General features: G+C 44.3%; 1 protein-coding gene, 1 non-coding gene and 1 pseudogene across 3 annotated transcripts in view; 1 reads left to right on the top strand and 2 right to left on the bottom strand.

Moving 5' to 3' along the window:
* Positions 1-1,012, top strand: part of RIOK1 (RIO kinase 1) — a 29,352-nt gene extending 28,340 nt beyond the window's left edge. For both annotated transcript variants that reach the window (XM_010381700.2, XM_010381699.2), the window contains one exon: positions 451-1,012. In XM_010381700.2, the coding sequence (XP_010380002.1) occupies positions 451-561 (111 nt within the window). In that variant the 3' untranslated portion in view covers positions 562-1,012. The remainder of the gene's footprint in view (positions 1-450) is intronic.
* Positions 1,013-1,136: 124 nt separating this feature from the next.
* LOC115897069 lies at positions 1,137-1,243 on the bottom strand. The gene has a single exon (XR_004057016.1). It is a non-coding gene; the product is annotated as a U6 spliceosomal RNA (small nuclear RNA).
* A 4,636-nt stretch (positions 1,244-5,879) lies between these two features.
* LOC104676821 lies at positions 5,880-6,416 on the bottom strand (annotated as a pseudogene).
* Between the last annotated feature and the right edge of the window lie 16,324 nt (positions 6,417-22,740).

Genomic DNA, 22,740 nt, shown 5'->3' with positions numbered 1-22,740 from the left:
TCATTTTCTTGTCTTTGTTTTACATTACACTCACTTTTATTCTTCTGTGTGTATATTTCATTTAGTTATAATAATAAGAATACTGCAGGTGGGTGCAGTGGTTCATGCCCGTAATCTCAGCATTTTTGGAGATTGAGGTGGATGGATCACTTGAGCCCAGGAGTTCGAAACCAGCCTGAGCAATCTGGTGAAGCCCCATCTCTACCAAAAAATACCCAGAAAACCTAGCCAGGTGTGGTGGTGTGCGCCTGTTGTCCCAGCTTCCCAGGAGGCTGAGGTGGGAGTATTGCTTGAGCCCAGGAGGTGGAGGCTGAAGTGAACCGTGATCATACCATTGCACTCCAGCCTGGGCGACAGAGCAAGACCCTGTCTAAAAAACAAAAAAACAAAAAACAAAAAAATGCATACTCCAAATGAATGAAGTTTGCCTTTTTTGTTTGCTTTTTACAGGAAAGAAAAAAGATGGTCAAGGAAGCCCAGAGAGAGAAAAGAAAAAACAAAATTCCTAAACATGTGAAAAAAAGAAAGGAGAAGACAGCCAAGACGAGAAAAGGCAAATAGAACGAGAACCATTTATGTACAGTCATTGTCATCAGTTACTTTTCTCGCCTGAACTCTAAGCTGCGTCTGGAAGATGGCTCATTGATTTTAACCAAATTGTCATCATGTCTGTCTGTGAAGACGGATTCAGTGTTTTCATGTAATTATGTAAAAAGCTCTAAGCTCTAGAGTCTAGATCCAGTCACTGACTCTGGTGTTGACGGAGGATTTATTTAAGCTATTATTTGAATAAAGAACTTTGTACATTTTTATTTTTATATGTTTTTCTCTTACAAATATGTTTTTGGAAGCATGATAAATATTTAAATGTAGTCAATATCAATAACTCTTACATGAGTGTCCAGAGGCACTCATGGGAAAATTGGTTTTGCTTTCTTTGTACACACCAGAGACCCATCTGAGGTCATCTGATTATAAGGCCATGTTTATGTAAAGGGAATTTCACTCACAATTCAGCTGGCTGTTGATTTAATCACTCACTGCACCTCTGGCCTTGTGTGTATTGGTGATCATTTGTAATGCTCTTACACTTCATCTTTTTTTTTTTTTTTGGTTTTATACAGAACCTTTAATTGAAAAATATGGAACGCTTCACGGATTTGCGTGTCATCCTTGCGCAGGGGCCATGCTAATCTTCTCTGTATCGTTCCAATTTTAGTATATGTGCTGCCGAAGCGAGCACTACACTTCATCTTTAATGTTCTTTTGGGAGCTAGGACCTCTCAGTTCATCAAGTTTTTTACATTCAGTCATTTGGCATATTCATTCATTCATCAAACATTTGAGTATTTTAGTTGCTAGGGATACAGCAGAAAACAAACTAGGCAAAAATTACTACCTTTGAGTAGTTTACATTTTGATAGGAAGATAAGACATTAACCAAAATAAGTAAAAAGTGGTGTATCAGCAGATGATAAATTCTGTGGAGAGAAATAATGCAGAGATGAGAGGGCACCTATAGATGCAGGAGTTTGCAGTTTAAAATAGGGTTCCTGGAAAGGCCTTACTGAGGGCTGGTATTTGAGCAAATACTTGAAGAAGGTGAATCGTGTGCATAACAGGAAGGAAGAACATGCCAGGCAGAGCAACCAGCAGTTGCAAAGCCCTGAGGCAGGAGTGTACGTGACATCTTCCAGAAACAGAGCTGAACATCATCATCAAGGGAGAAAGTAGTCGATGCAATCAGATAGTGTACGGCTGTGGGAGGGTTTTGGCAGGGGAGTGATATGATCTGACTTCTGTTTTAAAAGGATTACTCTGGCCTCTGTGGAGAATCGACCAGGAAGGAAGGGTAGGAGACCAGTGGGTATGTTCACTGAAGTAAACCCAAGCAAGAGACACTGATGGCTTGGTATAGGATGGTGGCTGACGTGAGAGAAGCAGTTGCACTCTCTAAGGGAAGAGATGAGATTGCGAGGAGTGAAGGGTGACTTCAGGGATTCTGACCTGAGCAGCAAGTGAGATGACTGGAGTTGTCACTTACTGTGATGGGAAAGACTGTGGGTAGGAGCAGGTTTGGGGAGGGTAGGAGGGTGAGATAAAATCTTACATTGCAACATAGCACAGATACTAAAAGAAATTACCAATATAGTTTTTTTAATGGTACATTTTATGTTAGAAGTGACTATTGTAGTCATTACATTTAGAAATAATTTCCAAAAACCAACCCCTAGTTTTCACTGAAACTGAGGTTCAGTCCTGCTTATTTGACTGGGTTATTGGGGGAAATCATTTGAGCTCTTTATTGTGTTTATTTTGACTTCAAAGTTCAACATGTGAAATATAATTTCAATGAAACACAGAAATAATCCCTGTGAAATAGTCTACAGTTAGCTCAACGAAAGAAAAAGCAAAAGCAGACATCAATCCTGCACACATCTGGGGAGTTTATCTTCAGGATCTTCCAATTCTTGAGTTTGTTTCGGTCTTACTCTCTGACATGGTATGTTTGCCTCAGGAGGTCAAGCTCCTCAGCGCTATCTTTTGCTGAATCTCACGCAGTTTCCAAGCTTGGAATCAGTGCCACTTGACCAGATGTAGCGATAGCAGGATTGTGGGGCAGTTCATTCTCTTACATTGCTACTGGGAGGAAGTGACTTGTAAAACATCAAGAGTTGGTAATGAAGATACTAACCTGAGAAAAGCTTTTTTGATACCCCTCTTGCTGATACGGCTGTATCCTTGTTTGGATTCTGGGTCATAAGGCTGTGGCTGGTTTAAATAGCCACTCATCGTGTTCTTGCCAACGTTGTCTGAAATTACCGTCCTCATCAGAAGGCTTAGAAGGAGCCTAATCTTAGGCAAACAACTAGCAGGGCTGCTTGCTGACTTTGATAACAATTGAGTTTTGATTGTTTGGCAGGTTTAAGGTTAATGGATTATTGGTTTTACGGTTACTTTCTATTTGGAAAGGTGAAGTTTGGGTCTGTTGGCCCAAAGCTGGGACAGTATTTTGGTGGTTGTAGATATATCTGATTTCATGTGGTCTGTTGGCCCAAAGCTGGGGCAGTATTTTGGTGGTTGTAGATATATCTGATTTCATGTGGTCTGTTGGCCCAAAGCTGGGGCAGTATTTTGGTGGTTGTAGATATATCTGATTTCATGTGGTCTGTTGGCCCAAAGCTGGGGCAGTATTTTGGTGGTTGTAGATATGTCTGATTTCATGTGGTCTGTTGGCCCAAAGCTGGGGCAGTATTTTGGTGGTTGTAGATATATCTGATTTCATGTGGTCTGTTGGCCCAAAGCTGGGGCAGTATTTTGGTGGTTGTAGATATATCTGATTTCATGTGGTCTGTTGGCCCAAAGCTGGGGCAGTATTTTGGTGGTTGTAGATATACCTGATTTCATGTTTTGTTGATTATTCTCATTCATCAAAATAATGCAGATGTTTCTAAAAGTTTACTATGAGAAATCTAGATAACTTATTTGAAGCACAAAATTACAGCTCTTTCCTATGCTGCTGCCACTCATTCTTCCTTTGATAAACCTGTTTAGGAATAGAATATTTCTCAGCCGGAAAGTACCAGCATTTCTTTTTTTTTTTTTTTTTGAGATGGAGTCTTGCTCTGTCACCCATGCTGGAGCAGTGGCGCGATCTCGCCTCACCGCAGCTTTCACCTCCCAGGTTCAAGTAATTCTGCCTCAGCCTCCCGAGTAGCTGGGATTACAGGTGCCCGCCACCACACCTGGCTAATTTTTGTATATTTAGTAGAGACAGGGTTTCACCATGTTGACTAGGCCGGTCTCAAACTCCTTACCTTAGGCGATCCACCCACCTCGTCTCCCAAAATGCTGGGATTATAGGCGTGAACCCCCACTCCAGGCCAGCACCACCATTTGAATGTGGTCTTTTAGTGGAGAAATGAGAATGGTGGCAGATCTTTGCCCAGGTCTGTCTGATCAAGTATGAATCCATGGTTCTTGGCTAACATCAGGTTTTCTTCAGCTTTATCGCTAACTTGATGAAGACAGATCCAAGATGTTGAAAAACTTTGTAGCTTGGTACTAAGAGTTGTTTGAGATCTTTCCTTTTCATGAGTATTCTGTTTAATTCTGTGCCAGCAGCTTGTTTCTTGGCTGTGGGCCCATCCTGTTTTGTGACTGATTTCATTAACCTTTTGGCTCAGAAAAGGAAGAGATTAAATAAAAGTTCTTCCAGATGCAGGTAAAAATGAAATTTAAGGACATCTCAAATGTCAGGCTGTGAATGCTATCTCTAAAAAATCCTTTTCATTTTCAAAAACTTGATAAGCTCTCTAATTTCTAGTGGTCTATACACATCATAAATAAAGACCTTGAATGTTCAGAGCTTTACTTTGATTTCTGAGGTTTACTTTTTTGATGGAAGAGCTAAAAGAATTGGCAGCGTGAGCACATTCTCCTTAAGTATAGTTTCCCATGAAGATTTCAGGTACAGGGATCAAAACCAAGAACTCTCCACATTCTGTCTCCTACATGGGATTACGGTGTCACATTCTCTGCATTTTGGTTGGAGTATTTAACTTTCATACCCTTTGGGTTTGTGTTGCCTTGGACATGAAGGCTTTTAAGTGTTTCAGGGGAAACCATAGTATTGGTGTGAAATCATTAAAGCCAGTTTTGTAAGGAAAGAATTACTGTCTTGCATCTATGCCTTCCAGAGATCTTAGTCCCAGTTGATGGTGGTGTAGAAGCCTCTGAATTTGGAGAATATTGACTGCATTTGTGGAATTCTTGACTTTGGTTTTCAGCTTGCTTTCTTTTTCTGTGTGACTGCACGTCCTGCTTTGGTTACTGGCTGGTCATGGTTGTGAGGAGGTGGCCCTTACAGTTAGAGTAGCCTCACTGCCACAAAATCCTTTTTGCTTTCTTTTTTTTTTTTTTTTTTTTTTCTTTCTTTCAGAATGATAAGAGTTTCTTCTGGCATAAAGCAGAAAAGCAGAGCCATCTCCAGGTCTCGGAGACAGGTTTCCATTGCCTTTTATTGGTGCTATGTTTGGGTTTGTTTAAAGGCTGATTAACTTTTGTCATCTTTGGGTGAACTTGTAGCCATTACAAATTCTGTACAGTATATATCTGGCATAAGTCATATAACTTGGCAGTGAAAAACTAGTGACTTTGGGGCCAAAACATTGTTGGAGTCAGGATGCTAGAATGCTAAGTCGGAGAGGCTGCGGTGAGAGAATGGGGTGTTGGAAGTTGTAGTATAGAGGTTGCCCTTGCTGGCGGTGTCTGGGATACAGCCACAGGCGTGAGTGGCTGTGGTAGGGTAGCAGATAAAAGCACTGAAGGCCAGAAGGGCAAGGACCGAGGCAGAATTGTGGAGAGTCATTTGAGTTCTGATGGGCATGGTTTGAGAGTATCGGAGACAAGCTTAAAATGTTCAGAGCGAGGGGTAGTGCGCTGCAGGAGGGGACATCACCCATGCCCATGATGGAGGGGAAATGAGTGGCATCTGATGACACAGGGCAGAAGAGGGCAGCAGTGAAGAGGCGCCCGAGAGGACAGCCAGAGTGTAGATGCAGTGAGGAGAAGGGAACCCTCAGAAGAGGAGTTGGGAATAAAGGGTTTATTTTATTTTATTTTTTTTATGGTGCGTGACCATGAGCACTATGGGAGTGTTTCAGGAATCAGAAAGGTGAGAAGAGGGGTCTTTTTGTTGTTGTTGTTATTTAGTTTTTATTTCATAATCATAAACTTAACTAAACTCTGCAATCCAGCTAGGCGTGGGAGGGAACAAGGAAAACATGGGACAGTTCCAAAGGGAACTGCAGCAAGAGCACAAAGATTCGAGAATGCTGTGAGCAAATGGGGTGGAGGGTGCTCTCCTCAGCTGCAGAAGGAATGGTCTGGGGGTGAAGATAAAACACAAGTCAAACGTATTCGAGTTGTCCACAGTCAGCAATGGTGATCTTCTTGCTGGTCTTGCCATTCCTGGACCCAAAGCGCTCCATGGCCTCCACAATATTCATGCCTTCTTTCACTTTGCCAAAGACCACATGCTTGCCATCCAACCACTCCGTCTTGGCAGTGCAGATGAAAAACTGGGAACCGTTTGTGGTGGGTCCAGCATTTGCCATGGACAAGATGCCAGGACCTGTATGCTTTAGGATGGAGTTCTCATCTTCAAATTTCTCCCCATAGATGGACTTGCCACCAGTGCCATTATGGCGTGTGAAGTCACCACCCTGACACATAAACCCTGGAGTAATTCTGTGAAAGCAGGAACCCTTATAACCAAATCCTTTCTCTTCAGTGCTCAGAGCACGAAAATTTTCTGCTATCTTTGGAACCTTGTCTGCAAACAGCTCGAAGGAAACGCAGCCCCAGGGCTCGCTGTCGACGGCAATGTCGAAGAACACGGTGGGGTTGACCATGGCTAATAGTACGGGGTTTTCCTTGGCAGAGGCGTCTACAAAGCTGAAGAGGGGTCTATTTTTTGTTGGACCTCAGGTGTACCTCCCACTGTGGGGTTGGGTGCATCAGGGTCTCAGACGCTGACACCATTAAGAAGGCAAATGCTGTAACCACTGTGGAAGTAATGGTGCTACCTCCCTCATAGATTATTGTGAAGGATGCTGAGAAGAGCTGGTGGGGAACTTTGCAATGGATGGATCAGGCTGATAGTACCTGAACCCATTGCTTTGTCAATAAAAGTGGAGCAGCCAGCCCTGCAGGTACTCCTGTTGTGATGTAAAAGGAAGTATATAGAACTGTCTACAAAATACCTCACCTGCCTCTAAAAACACTGAACCTGAACTATGTGGCCACTAGATATAACTAGGAATTTACAGGAAATACAGGACACAGGAACAGGATAAATGATTCTATGAGGACACAACCAAATCTGGAATAAGGAAGAGTCCATATGAAAAAAAAGGGAAGGCCAGACACGGTGGCTCACGCCTGTAATCCCAGCACTTTGGGAGGCCTACGCTGGCAGATCACGAGGTCAGGAATTCAAGACCAGTCTGGCCAACATAGTGAAACCCTGTCTCTATTAAAAATACAAAAATTAGCTGGGCATGATGGCACATGCCTGTAATCCCAGCTACTTGGGAAGCTGAGGCAGGAGAATCGCTTGAACCCAGGAGGTGGAGGTTGCAGTGAGCCGAGATCGCGCCACTGCACTCCAGTTTGGGCAACAGAGTGAGACTTTGTCTCAAAAAAAAAAAAAAAGCACAAGTGGTTTCAGACCACATATCCCCATGCTGTGTACTGCATTTGGATCCTGATGAAATCAAGCCAATTGTAAAAAAATTGGGGTGGTGTTTTAAAAATAAGGAAGTTAAAACTGAAATATATATCAGATGGTAGTAAGGAATTATCCATTTTATTGGATATGATAGTGATATTATGGTTACATTTCTTAAAAATGTGTTACTTCCAAGTATCTATGAGGTCTTTATGAATAGGATGTCTGGGATTGTTTTAAAATACTCCACCCTGTCTCTAAAGAAAAGTGGCAGTAGATGAAGCAACATTTGCAGAATGTTAATAATTGCTAAAGCTGGGTAATGGATATGTGGGGATTCATAATACTGTTCTCACTGTTTTTGTATATAAAAATTTCTCTAACAAAAAGGTTTTTAAAAACAAATTTTTTTTTTTTTTTTTTTTTGAGACGGAGTCTTGCTCTGTCGCCCAAGCTGGAGTGCAGTGGCCAGATCTCAGCTCAGTGCAAGCTCCGCCTCCCGGGTTCACACCATTCTCCTGCCTCAGCCTCCCGAGTAGCTGGGACTACAGGCGCCCGCCACCTCGCCCGGCTAGTTTTTTGTGTTTTTTAGTAGAGACGGGGTTTCACCGTGTTAGCCAGGATGGTCTCAATCTCCTGACCTTGTGATCCGCCCACCTCGGCCTCCCAAAGTGCTGGGATTACAGGCTTGAGCCACCGTGCCCGGCCTAAAAACAGATTTTAAGAGTGTCTCACTCTCTTGCCCTGGCTGGAGTGCAGTGGCACCTTCTTAGCTCACTGCACCCTCAACCTCCTGGGCTCAAGTGATCTTCCTGCCTCAGCCTCCCTCGAGTGTCTGGGCTCAAGCAATCCTCCTGTCTCGGCCTCCCAAAGTGCTGGGATTACATCCACCACACCCAGCCAATAAAACGTTTTCTAAAAATGTGTTAAAGTATATTGAGCACTCAATATGGCTTATCACATAGTAGTGCTATATTATACAAGTGTCTACATATTTGTTATTTTACTTACTACTTTTAGGTAACTTCTTTTGCCTAGGCATCAGGTTTAACCATGTGGGCTAAGAAGATAGGTCTAGGCAGAATTATAATGCCAGTAATGACCTAGCTTCGTGTCATGAAATGCCCTTTTGGTTCTGAAATTTATATCCTATTAGTGGGTACAGTAAGAGAACTTGTATATTGAACAAATGCAGATATAATTCATTTTGCCAACCTGATCCTTGTTTTAAAAGACAGTATCAGCCAGGCACGGTGGCTCATGCCTGTAATCCCAGCACTTTGGGAGGCCAAGGAGGGTGAATCACCTGAGGTCAGGAGTTCGAGACCAGCCTGGCCAACATGGCAAAACCCTGTCTCTACTAAAAATACAAAAATTAGTCAGGCGTGGTGGTGTGTGCCTGTAATCCCAGCTACTGGGGAGGCTGAGGCAGGAGAATCGCTTGAACCTGGGAGGCAGAGGTTGCAGTGAGCCGACATCGTACCACTGCACTCCAGCCCGGGCGATAGAGTGAGACTCTGTCTCAAAAAAATTAAATAAAAGAAGGCCGGGAGCAGTGGCTCACGCCTGTAATCCCAGCACTTTGGGAGGCCGAGGCAGGCAGATCACGAGGTCAGGAGATTGAGACCATCCTGGCTAACATGGTGAAACTCCATCTCTACTAAAAATACAAAAAAAAAAAAATTAGCCGGGCGTGGTGGCGGGCACCTGTAGTCCCAGCTACTCGGGAGGCTGAGGCAAGAGAATGGCGTGAACCCGGGAGGCAGAGCTTGCAGTGAACTGAGATCGCACCACTGCACTCCAGCGTGGGCGACAGAGCAAGACTCTATCTCAAAAAAAAAAAACTATACCACTTCCGTGAGACCTGTCCTAACCACTCTTCGCAATCGCCATCCTGCCTGCTTCCCGAAGGCCCCACAGGCCTTGTCAGATCACTGGCATTATTTTTCTACAGCTCTTCTAACAAACTAAACTCACATGTTGAATTTCCTTATATATACCCTGTCTCTTTCCTCACCTTCCACCTCTGTCTACAGTGTAAGCTCCACAAGGGCAGGGATTTCCCTCTTTGTTTTCTTTTGTATCCCTGCTCCTAGAATGGTGCCTGAAACACAGTCAATGCCCAATAAAGACTTAACTGAGTAATATGTTGTGTTTCCTAAACAAAGATCAGGCTATTCGAGCCATGGATCACACCCCTCACATTCATAAAAATGAAAATTAGGAGTCGATGTGGGTTGATCTGCACCTTCTAATCACACCATCCCTGTGACCAGCGGCCATGTTTTCCAATGGCAGCTGGAGTCGGGTCTGTGGGTTCAAGTGCTACACCCTGCAGCAGAGCCTGTTTTGTCATTGACCCTTGGTGCGGGAGGCACTCAAGCCAATGGAACTGATTAGACTACGATTCAATTAGACTAAGATAATCGGGGAATGTTGCTGTTTTAATTTTGACCATGTGAGACCATTTGACTATCATCCAAAGGGCTCAGCCAAAAAAAGATTGCCTAATGAGTTAATCCTAACTCACCACAATATATGAGAAAATGGGGCTGGGCAAGGTGGCTCAAGTTTGTAATCCCAGTACTTTGGGAGGCCGAGGCAGGTGGATCATCTGAGGTCAGGAGTTCAAGACCAGCCTGGCCAACATGGTGAAACCCCGTCTCTACAAAAATACAAAAATTAGCCTGACATGATGGCGGGTGCCTGTAATCTCAGCTACTCAGGAGGCTGAGGGGGGAGAATCACTTGAACCCAGGAGGCAGAGGTTGCAGTGAGCAAAAGAAAAGAAGAAAAAAAAAAGGAAAATGGGAGGCCTTTTTTGTTGTTGTTGTTGTTGAGACAGAGTCTCGCTCTGTCCCCCTGGCTGGAGTGCAGTGGCGCGATCTCGGCTCACTGCAAGCTCCGCCTCCCGGGTTCACGCCATTCTCCTGCCTCAGCCTCCCGAGCAGCTGGGACTACAGGTGCCCGCCACCACGCCCGGCTAGTTTTTTTTGTATTTTTAGTAGAGACGGGGTTTCACTGTGTGAGCCGGGATGGTCTCCATCTCCTGACCTCGTGATCTGCCCGCCTCGGCCTCCCAAAGTGCTGAGGTTACAGGCATGAGCCCCCCCCCGCGCCCGGCCCGGAGGCTTTATGAAATCAAGACACGTGTTCACACGTCGTCATCTCTTCCCAAACGTTATAGCTGAAAAATTTAAAGAGCTATTGATTCCAAGAGATGGCCCTGAGTTTAAACAAGACCTCTGCCTACTTGACAGCCTGACAAATTCCCACAGTGACATTGCCATGATCCTTTCCTCCAACAGGGCGTGAAATAGTGCTCCAGCCCCACGGGACTGGTGTGATTGCTAGTGGGTACTTAGTCTTGCCGAATCTAATTTTTCCTTAAATAGTACCAATATGACAGCAATGTTGGGAGGTTGTCTCCTGCTGCCTCTGCATGTAGACATTGTCAGCCTTGCTCAAGGGAAATGGGGTTGCCGGCTTTAGTCCAAGGTCCCTCTTGGCTGTTACTGGTAACCTGCCATGGAACTGGGCAAACCTCTTTCCTTTCGGGTGAAATTGCTCATCTGTAAATTGAGGGAATTGGGTTATCTAGTCCAACTTGGTCTAGACGGTCATAACATTTCGTCTTTAAAATTCTGTTATTAAAAAAAAAAAAGATTTGGAACAGCCAGGTTGGAATTACAACTCCTGAAAGGACTTGTTCATTAAAAATATAATAGCCAGGCGCGGTGGCTCATGCCTGTAACCCCAGCACTTTGGGAGGCCGAGGCAGGTGGATCACGAGGTCAGAAAATCAAGACCATCCTGGCTAACACGGTGAAACCCCGTCTCTACTAAAAATACAAAAAATTAGCCGGGCGTTGGGGTGGGCGCCTGTAGTCGCAGCTACTCCGGAGGCTGAGGCAGAGGAATGGCGTGAACCCGGGAGGTGGAGCTTGCAGTGAGCCGAGATCGCGCCACTGTGCTCCAGCCTGGGTGACAGAGCGAGACTCCATCTCTAAATAAATAAATAAATAAATAAATACATAAATAAATACATAAATAAATAAAGGGTTGAAAATGCCAATGATCACACAGATCAGGTATGCTTTTTCTATGAATCATAATCTCATAAGGCAACTTTTACTCTGTGCTATTTTAATTTTGCGATAGACATTGTTCATTGGCCTTGCAATAATGTTTGCTCCTCTAGAGGGAGGTGTGCTCTTGGGTTCCGATTACTAGCTTGTACTCAAGCAAGCGGAGAGGCTGCTGAGGGCCAGAACTGTAGACTGTGCAGGACAGCAGGCACACCTGGCCTGTTTGGTGGCTGATTTTATAATTAATCCTCATTAAAGAACTCCTGAGGAACTAACTCCTCAGTAACATTTTTCAGAAGTTGTCGTTCATCCAATCAGGATTTGGTTTACTTTAAAATAAGCTGGGTGCAGTGACTCACACCTGCAATCCCAGCACTTTGGGAGGTTGAGGCAGGCGGATCACCTGAGGTCAGGAGTTTGAGACCAGCCTAACCAACATGGTGTAATCCCTTCTTTACTAAAAATACAAAATTAGCCAGGTGTGGTGGCACATGCCTATAATCCCAGCTACTTAGGAGGCTGAGGCAGGAGAATCACTTGAACCCAGGAGGCAGAGGTTGCAGTGAGCCAAGATCGCACCACTGCACTCCAGCCTGGGCAACAAGAGTGAAACTCCATCTCAAAAAATAATAATAATAATAAATAAAATAAAATGAAACACATGCTTTAACAAAAGAATAACAATAACAAAAATAGATGTCTAAAGGGCCTTAGACTGGGAGTGTGCATGCTAATGAACTTGCTGAGGCTCACGTCATCTTTCTGGGCCTCAGCTTTCTCATCTGTAAAATGAAGATATTGAACGGATAAAGCCTCTGACATGTCCAGAGCTGCCCTCTTCAGTAGGGAGTCAAGAGTCACATGTGACCACTGAGCATTTGCATGTGGCTAGTTTGGATTGTAAGTGTAAAATACACAGTGGGTTATGAAGAGAGTATGAAAGAAACATGTATAGAATAATTTTTAAATATTGGGTACATGTTGAAATGGTAATATTTTGCATATATTGGGTCAAATATTTACATTAATTTCACCTACCTTTTGGTGAGATAGGAAATTTAAATTCTGTTAGTGGATATGTGACATACAGGATAAAACAACATACAGAGGAAGGAACTTCCCCCCAGAATCCGTCCAAGTTAAACTTATATAAGATACTTTTTTAGGCTGGATGCTGTGGTTCACACCTGTAATCCCAGCACTTTGGGAGGCTGAGGATCTCTTGAGGCAAAGAGTTCAAGACCAGACTGGGTAACAGAGACATACCACCTCTACCAAAAATTTACAAATTAGCTGGGTGTGGTAGTGAATTCCTGTAGTCCCGTCTACTTAGGAGGCTGAGGTGGGAGGATCATTTGAGCCCAGGAGGTCGAGGCTTCGGTTGCAGTGGGTGACAGAGTGAGACCCGGTCTCACACACAAAGATTCTTTAAAATTTCATATTCAGGAATATTAATCCTGAAGAACAAAAACAACAAAAAGTTAAAATTGCCATTCCAATTGGTTTAAATACAGATGATATACAGAGTAGGGGGGAAAATGAGACTTCTTGTGAATACGTAAAAGGAGACATAAAATACCTGTTTTTTTCCCCAACAATGTTTTGTTAGCTTATTAGTTTGTTCCTCAAACTTTTCTGCCAAAGATGGAAGAACATCACTGAGCTGCTTCTACTCCACCTCGAGGCATGACATTTCTTTCAAATCTCTTGTTTCAGCTTTAAAAAAAGTCCATGTGAATTTTTCATTCCACTTCATACTAAATTCCTGTTAAATTGTTTTAATTTATTTTTAAAATTGATACATATTAGATGCACTTTTTTTGGTACATGTGATAGTTTGATATATTCATATAGTCAAATCAAGGCAATTGGGATATTTATCACCTTAAATCTTTATCTTTATCTTAGGCCAGGTGCAGTGGCTCACGCCTGTAATCCCAGCACTTTGGGAGGCTGAGGCGGGCAGCTCACTAGAGGTCAGGAGTTCAAGACCAGCCTAGCTAACATGGTGAAACCCCATCTCTACTAAAAATAGAAAAAGAAAAAAAAAATTGGCCGGGCACAGTGGTGCACACCTGTAATCCTAGCTACTCGGGAGGCTGAGGCAAAAAAATTTTATTTTCTTTACCCTAGGAACATTTGCATTATTCTAGCTAATTTTGAAATACACAATCAATTAATATTAACTATAGTCACCCTACTGATCTATCAACACCACATCTTATCTCTTCTATCAGCTTAAAACAAAATTCATGTGAATTTTTCACTCCAGTTCATAATAAATTTCTGTTATTTTTGAAGTTTTAAACTCCCATCAAGTAATGATGCTCCAGAAAGTAGTTCCCCACATTTAACCTGTAGTTTTCCTGAGGCACATCAGGATGATCATAATTGTATTGTATATTTTGTTGCTCCTAAAAAGAGTATGGCAAGATTTTTGTCAATTGGAGGACAATGGTATCCATTATATTGCAGTTAGGATTAAATGAGATATAATGCAGGCGTGTCATTTAGCACACAATACACGTTAATAAAAATAAATACTGTTTACTTTTCTCATTTGGTTCCTAATAGGTGCCGTTCCATATAAAATGAAGGATAAGGGCTACAGCACTTTTTGTCAGACTTGGACAATGTTGAATGTACCAGAGAAGCATATTTTAAGGTGTAATAGCGCATGGAGGCTGCTATACGACCATATAGGTACCCATTCATTTACAGTGTTGTTGTTGTTGTTGTTTGTTTTTGTTTTTCTTGAGACGGAGTCTCAATCTTGTCATCCAGGCTGGAGTGCAAAGGTGCAATCTCGGCTCATGGCAACCTCTGCCTCCCAGGTTCAAGCAATCCTCCTGCCTCAGCCTCCCAAGTAACTGGGATTACAGGCATGTGCCACCACACCTAGCTAATTTTTTTCTATTTTTAGTAGAGACGGGATTTCACCATGTTAGCCAGGCTGGTCTCAAACTCCTGATCTCAGGTGATCCACCTGCCTCAGCCTCCCAAAGTGCTGGGGTTGCAGGTGTGAGTCACCGCACCCAGCCTACAGTTTTGTTAATACTTATGCAGGTGTTAGTAGGCAGTCATGTGCTGTAATTGAAAAGTCCCAGATTTGAGTTAAAAGAACCTGATTCTAACCCAGGATCTGCTACTTCTTTTTAATTTTTAAAAAATAATGTATACCTTGCCTATTAATAATTTTTAAGGCCTGGTACGGTGGCTTACACCTGTAATCCCAGCACTTTGGGAGGCTGAGGCAAGAGGATTGCTTGAGTTCAGGAGTTGGAAACCAGCCTGGGCAACACAGAATGCCTCATCTCTATTAAAATAAAACTAAAAAAAAATTAGCCAGCTGTGGTGGCACACGACTGTGGTCTCAGCTATTCAGGGATTTTGGTGGGAGGATCTCTTGAGTCTGGGAGGTTGAGGCTGCAGTGAGCCGTAATGGTGCTCCAGCCTGGGTGAGTGAGATGCTGTTTCAAAAAAAGAAAAGAAAAAAAGAAAAGAAAGAAAGAAAAAGAAAAACAACACAACCCAAATACCAAAAAACAGAATTTTTAACTAGTCTTCATTAAGTAACATTCTCAATGCTATCAGTAAAAAGATCAAAGCCATTTAAAGGCTTTTCTAAATTTCTCCCTAGAAGGTGCTATAGCCAAAACCAAATAGGCTGCCGTAGTTGGTGCTTAGCTGAATTTCCTGAGTTGCTGAGCGCAGGGTCAGTGAGCTTGGGGAAGTCATTTGACATTTCCCACCCGGCCTGGGTCCGCTCACCTCCACAGTGCGGAGGTTGGATGCTGCTTCCTGCAGTATTGACTAACTGGGTGAACGTGGGCAAATCCAACTTTCTGAATATACTACCTCATCTGAAATGAGGACGGTGAGGAAGGTGAATGTGCTGCCAGTGAAAGCTCAAAGTTTGACACTAGGAAGCGCTCAATTAATGCTGGCTTCCCCTGCGAATTCTCGGAGTCTAATACAAATGAGGAAGTGAGTGTTCTTGGACGAACAGGCTCCTTTGGGTTTAAAAACAGCACTCCAGGGCAAAGTGGCGTTTCCATCCTTAGCACAGCCTATGGAGAAGGAAGGGGGATCACTGTGGAAATGGTCCTCACCTCCCACGCGGCTCCTGGGAATATGTCTCCAGAGCAGACGAGGGCCTTGACCCCAATGGCAGATCAGTTCACACTACATTGTAAATGGCTCATCTGCGTGGAGCAAACGGTGATGGGTGGAGGGCAGTGGAAGGGGCGTGGTGGGAAGTCCAGAGAGAAGTCCAGAAAAGAGAGGGTGGAGAAGTCCAAAAGCCAAAGGTGCTGACTTCACAGTTTTACCTGGGCCAGGGGGGAACTGGTTCGCTTTCAGGGCCTCCTCATCGCGTCAGGAAGCCACGCCCTGTTTGGGACATGGGACCACACGACACAGCTTGTGGGCTCAGGTGGAGCTGGGAACGGAGCTGCGGCCCACACCTGGCAGCCTGAGTCCCAGAGAGCGGGACAGCAGGGCGGGGTCTGTGGCACCAGCCGAGCTCCCGACCCCGCGCCACTTGAGAACCCAGATTTCCTCTGGCTTGTAGCCAAGTGGTCATTTGGATTCTGGAGGAGAGCCAGGTTGTTGTTTTGGGTGCTTATGTTTGTTTTGTTCTGTTTGTTTTCTGTTCGTGGCAGCCTCGTGGAGCATCTAGTTGCCCAGCTTGCTGCAGTGTGGAAAGTCCGGAGCTGCGGCTTTGCTGGAAAACCGGCTCGGGTTAGGAACTCCAGCAGCGTCATTGCGGCGGTGGTTTCTGAACAGGTACACCCGTGTTTGCTGCCGTCAGTCTGTGGCCGGAGAAGAAAGTATCTTGACCACAGAATCAGCCGGGAATCCTGAGGCATTTGCTGGATTGCTCTCCCAGCATCTCCCTAAAATACCGTGACCTTGGGAGCGGTTCTGAGTCCTGGGATGGCCGAGAGGGCTTACATTCTCCTGCCTCTGGAGGCAGGGGGTGGGGAACAAAGAGAAGAATCTCTGGGGACGGCTTTCCAGAGAGGTTAAGTTTCCAGAAGTGTCACAGAGACAAAAATCCAGGCCTCTGACTAGGTGGGCTTGCTGCAGACAAGGCAGTTCTGGAAACAAACAAACACAAAATTTCAAATAGGTTAACAATGGGAAAATATTTTTGCGTTGAAGAAAAAACAAGCCCCTACGAGAAGGCAGGTCTAGAAAAGATCGCGGCATGATTGTATTTTGGGTTTGAAATTTCAGCTGCTTCTATCTTCAAGCCAAAGGGAGCCCCACCCCCAGCCTCGGCGGGCTCTCCCTGGTCGCAGGGTCACATCAAAGGGGCCTCACCCCTTTTGGTATGGGCTTTGTGCCAGCCACTGTCAGCATCCCAGCAAGCACAGCATTTGTTTCCTAGAACTATGTTGTTTTGAAGGGAAGAAAGATTATATTCGGCACATTATGGGGGCTTTGGATCCTGCGGGTGGAGGCTGGGTGCGGGTAGGGCTGGCTGTGCTGTGGGAGGCCCAACTCCTGCCCACTGGAGCTGCAGGGGTGTGGAGGCAACGCCCGCATCGACTGTGCTAGATGGAAAAGGAAGGGTCTGCAAATACTAACAGATAGGAAAGGCCGCGCAGCGTGTGGAAACAGGGGTGGATGCTGGAGCCATCGGAACCCTGTGGCTTTTAGGAATGTGGATGGCCAGTGCTTGCAGATGTTCACAGAGTGGAAACTGTGGATGGACCAAGAGGCCAGACCTCACAGCTTGGGTTGCCCCTGGGAGGGCAGCTGAGAATCAGGCAGCTCTTGGGTTTGATGACCCGTACCCTTGAAGGGCTGCTCTTAACGTTCGTGTCTCTTCCTCAGTTAACACCTGGAAGCAGGACGAGGAAGGCCCAGAGGAGCTCCTTTGGTGGTTTCCCAGCTTAGGGGCAGGACTGTCATCTGATCTGTGCCCTAGATGTGGAAATGGGATCCACTTTCTGGTGGCCTATTAGGGCCTTTCTCTGTCACACACAATTTCAAGAAGAGGAGGGGAAACTGAAAAGTGGTAGCCTTGACTGTCAGCATCCTGCGCTAGTTTGGAGGTCAACAGTCTGTCCTTCCCCGGGAGTGGCCAGTGCTGCTCTGGGGCTGCTTCCTGCACCCACAAGCCACAGAACTGCAAAGCCTCTCAGCCTCCCATGAATCTGCTCTGATTTGTTTATTTATTTACTTATTTGTTTGTTTGTTTTGTTTGAGACAGTCTCGTTCTGTCGCTTAGGCTTGAGTGCAATGGTGCTATCTTGGCTTACTGCAACCTCTGCCTCCCGGGTTCAAGCAATTCTCGTGCCTCAGTCTCCCGAGTAGCTGAGATTACAGGCACATGCCACCATGCCCGGCTAATTTTTTGTGTTTTTAGTAGAGATGGGGTTCCACCACGTTGCCCAGGCTGGTCTGGAACTCCTGAGCTCAAGCAATTCACCTGCCTTGGTCTCCCAAAGTGATAGGATTACAGGCATGAGCCACTGCACCTAGCCTGATTTTTTTTTTTTTTTAAGTAGAAAATGTGAACAGCAGAATGAAATGCCACCCACTTAACCCATTTATGCCAGAAGTTGTTGCAAATTTTTGTGTGTGAAAAATCAGGTCTTAGCGATGACCTTGAGCAGTAGAATATAAATAACTCCACAAGCTTAGCATTCCAATAATGGAACACTAGGCATAAATGGGCTAATGATCTCTTTCCTTCCTTGGGCTCTTTTTATGTAGCTTCTATGCTGCAATTTTTTGTTTTTTTTTGAAACAGTCGCATTTTTTTGTTTTTTGAGACAGTCTTACTTTGTCACTCAAGCTGGAACGCAGTAGTGCAAACATGGCTTACTGCAGCCTCAACATCCCAGGCACAAGGGATCTTCTGACTTCAGCCCTCTAAGTAGCAGGACTACAGGTGCACACCACCACACCTGGCTAATTTTTTTTTTTGGTAGAGATGGGGTTTTGTCACATTGCCCAGGCTGGTCTCAGACTCCAGAGCTCAATCGATTTGCCCACCTCAGCCTTCCAAAGTGCTGGGATTACAGGCGCAAGCCACTGCGCCTGGCCTCATGCTGCATTCATAAAGAGACTTTTACCACATGGAGGCTGGTTGAAGGTTGCAACAGAGGTTTGAAAGGTAGGAGTAAATGTTTACGTTAAACATAGACTTACGTGGCTTAGATTCTTTTCCCAACATCCATCTTCCTATCAAAATAAAATAAAACTTCTTCCCTAGCAAATAGAAAGTTGATGAAAATCAAAAGTAACCATATAGTTCATTCACTGTATTATTTATCTAAACTGAATATTATTCTAAGCCTATCAAAAGAATGCTATTGGGCAACATACAAGGGTTATAGGTTATCTCCTATCCTTAATGTTGCTGTTTCTGATGCAATAACACACATGCGCACACACACATACACACACACTCACATGTTCACACACAGACAAATGATTTGGAAAGAATGTGAGGTTTAAGTGCTAAATTGTGTGGCCCAGAGGTACATGCCATAGATGTACAGAGAAAGGAGCAAATTGCCTGGATTGGAGTGGTTGGGTGGAACTGGTAGGACCAGAGCCAGACTGAGGGATGGATAGGTTTGGGTGGGGAGTGGGAGGGTGAAAAGCTGAGCTACATGCCAGAGGTGGATCATAGAGAACCTGCTCTGCGTGGTTGGAAGAGTGCATCAATTGCTGTGCTTCTGGTTGCAAGTAACAGTAAACCCTGACTTGCACTGAGATTATCACCAGAAATATCCCAGAACTGAAATATGAAGATAAGACAGTTATCTGGGCCACAAAGAGGTAAAAAAAAAACCTGAGAGGATAGTAAGATAATCAGATTTCCACATCTGTGACACCCCTCCCCTCATTCTACCTGGCAGCAAGTGTGTGGAAAATTTCCCCCCAACTCACTATTTCTACACTGGAGTAAGGAAGATCAAGGTCAACAAACAGCTCCCCTACCATCTTGGGTTCCCTGGCAGGAGATCCGTTCCTTCCTTAACCAACAGGAAGCATAGTGAGTACCTAAAGGGAGAAATAGCTCTGAGAACAGGCAGAGACAAAGGGAAGAGGCAGGACTACCATCCTCACCCTGGAAATTCTGTTCTGTAATTCAACCAAAGGGGGCACCAAATCAGAGTGACTATTTAGCAGCACCACACTGTATGGGGTTCAGCTTATAGGTCCCCTGGGCACAAACTCCTAGCTAGGAAGGGCAGCATACTGATCAGTTACTAGAGTCAAAGTGAACCTGGGCTTTAAGGTGCTACCCAGGGCCGAAAAGCAGGCAATGGCCTAGCAGTGAAGAACCTCTAAGCAAATATATTCAATAAAAACCCAAACAAGCTAGAGAAGACTGGAATACATTATCTTTCAATGCAAAGACAGCCATACATCCAGAAGAAACAATGGCACACAGGGAACAATGATCCTCCCAAATGGACAAACCAAAGAACCGGTAATTGACCCCAACAGGATGGTCACATGTGAGCTCTCTGACCAATAAGTCAAATAGTAGTTTTAAGGAAACTCAGTGATCTCCAAGATAATACAGAAAAGCAATTCAGAAATTCATCAGAGAAGTTTAACAAAGAGATTGAAATAACAACAACAGACAAAATCAAACAGAAATATTGGAACTAAGAAATACATTTGCTGAATGAAAAAATTCATTAGAGGCTCTCAACAGCAGAATGGATCAAGTTGAGCGAAGAATCAGTGAGCTAAAGACAGGATATTTGAAAACACACAATTGGAGGAGAAAATAGAATAAAAAGCAATAAAGAGGCAGGGCACAGTGGCTCATGCTGTAATCCGGGCACTTTGGGATGCCAAGGTGGGCAGATCACCTGAGATCAGAAGTTCAAGACCAGCCTGGCCAGCATGGTGAAACCCTGTCTCTACAAAAATACAAAAATTAGCCGGGCATGATGGCAGGAGTCTGTAATCCCAGCTACTTGGGAGGCTGAGACAGGAGAATAGCTTGAACCCTGGAGATGGTGGTTGCGGTGAGCCAAGATTGTATCACTGCACTCCAATGTGGGCAGCTGAGCGAGACTCCATCTCGAAAAAGAAAAGAAAGATAGCTTAACAGATTTAGAAGGCCGGGCATGGTGGCTCATGCCTGTAATCCTAGAACTTTGGGAGGCCAAAGCAGGTAGATCACCTGAGGTTGGGAGTTCAAGACCAGCCTGACCAACATGGAGAAACCCCGTCTGTACTAAAAATACAACAATTAGCCAAGTGTGGTGGCACATGCCTGTAATCCCAGCTACTCAGGAGGCTGAGGCAGGAGAATTGCTTGAACCCAGGAGGCGGAGGTTGTGGTGAGCCAAGATTGCGCCATTGCATTCCAACCTGGGCAACAAGAGCAAAACTCCACCTAAAAAAAAAAAAAAAAAAGATTTAGAAAATTACCTAAAAAAACAAATCTAAGAATTGTTGGTCTTAAAAAAAGAACTGAGCAGGAGCAAGGGGTAGAATGCTTATTTAAAGAAATAATCACAGAATGTTTTCTAAAACTTGAGGGAGATATAAATATCCAGGTATAGGGGCTGGGCATGGTGGCTCACACCTGCAATCCCAGCACTTTGGGAGGCCAAGGAAGGTGGATCGTCTGAGGTTGGGAGTTCAAGACCAGCCTGACCAACATGAAGAAACCTCGTCTCTACAAAAAATACAAAATTAACTGGGTGTAGTGGTGCATGCCTGTAATCTTAGCTACTTGGGAGGCAGGAGAATTGCTTGAACCTGGGAGGCAGAGGTTGCGGTGAGCCAAGATTGCACCATTGTACTCCAACCTGAGCAACAAGAGCAAAACTCCACCTCAAAAAAAAAAAAAAAAAAAAAAAAAAAAAAGAAAAAAGAAAAGAAAAGAAAAAAAATCCAGGTATAGGAAGATCAGAGAACAGCAAACAGATTTGATCCAAATAAGACTCCTCAGGGCATGTAATAATCAAACTCTCAGGGGTCAAGGACAAAGAGAGAATTCTAAAAGCAGCAAGACAGAACAAGTAAATAACATATAAAAGAGCTTTAATTTATCTGGCAACAGACCCAACAGAAAGCATACAGGCCAAGACAGAGTGGAATATTTTCAAAGTGCTAAAAAAAGCAAAAAACAGAACAAAAAAAACCCTGCCATCCAAGAATACTGTATCCAGCAAAGTTATCCTTTAAGTATGAAGGAGAGATAACATTTTACTAAAACGAAAAATTTGAGAGAATTAACCATACCAGGCCCATCTTACAGGAAATACAAATGGAGTTCTTCAATATGAAAAACTAACATACAAAAAAGAAAAAATGAGACCAGTCACAGTGGCTCACGCTTGTAATCCCAGCACTTTGGGAGGCCAAGGTGGGAGAATCATGAGGTCAGGAGTTCAAGACCAGCCTGGCCAACACAGTGAAACCCGTCTCTACTAAAAATACAAAAATTAGCTGGGCGTGGTGGTGGGCACCCATAATCCCAGCTACTCAGGAAGCTGAGGCAGGAGAATCACTTGAACCCAGGAGGCAGAGGTTGCAGTGAGCCGAGATTGCGCCAGTGCACTCTAGCCTAGGTGACAGAGCTAGACTCGATCTCAAAAAAAAAAAAAAGAAAAAGAAAAAATGAAGGTATAAAATCCACTGGTAGAATTAAGTACATAGAAAAACCTAGAATATTCTAATGCTGTAATTTTGGCATGCAACCCACCCATAACTAGTATGAAGCCCGAAAGACATATCTATCAAAAATAATAATAGCTACGGCAACCTTTTAAGAGATAAGTAATATAAAGATATGTACTGGGTGCAATGACACATCTGTAATTCCAGCACTTTTGGAGGCTGAGGCAGGAGGATCACTTAAGCCTAGGAGTTTGAGACCAGCCTGGGCAACATAGTGAGACTCTGTCTCTACAAAAAAATTAAAAAGTTAGCCAGGCATAGTGGCACATGCCTGTAGTCTCAGCTACTTGGAAGGCTGAGGTGAGAGGATCACTTGAGCCCAGGAGTCTGAGGCTGCAATTAGCCTTGATTGTGCCACTGCACTCCAGCCCAGGCAACAGAGCAAGACCTTGTCTCAAAAAACAAACAAACAAACAAACAAAAAACCCAAAGTAAATTGGCTGGGCATGGCAGCTCACACTGATAATCTCAGCACTTTAGGAGGCCAAGCAGAAGGATCACTTGAGGTCACGAGTTCAAGACCTGCCTGGGCAACATAGTGAGACCCCCATCTCTACAAAAAAATACAAAGATTAGCCTGGCATAGTGGCATGTGCCTGCAGTCTCAGCTACTTGGGAGGCAAAGGCAGGAGGATTTTTTGAGCCCAGGAATTTGAGGCTGTAGTGAGCTAAGATCATGCTACTGCACTCCAGCCTGAGCAACAAAGCAAGACCCCATCTCAAAAAATAAAAATAAAAAAG

The sequence above is a fragment of the Rhinopithecus roxellana genome, chromosome 4, assembly GCF_007565055.1.
Source record: "Rhinopithecus roxellana isolate Shanxi Qingling chromosome 4, ASM756505v1, whole genome shotgun sequence".
Classification (NCBI taxonomy): Eukaryota; Metazoa; Chordata; class Mammalia; order Primates; family Cercopithecidae; genus Rhinopithecus; species Rhinopithecus roxellana.
Note: the sequence above shows the minus strand (reverse complement) of the source record. Positions and strands in the feature narration are given on the sequence as shown.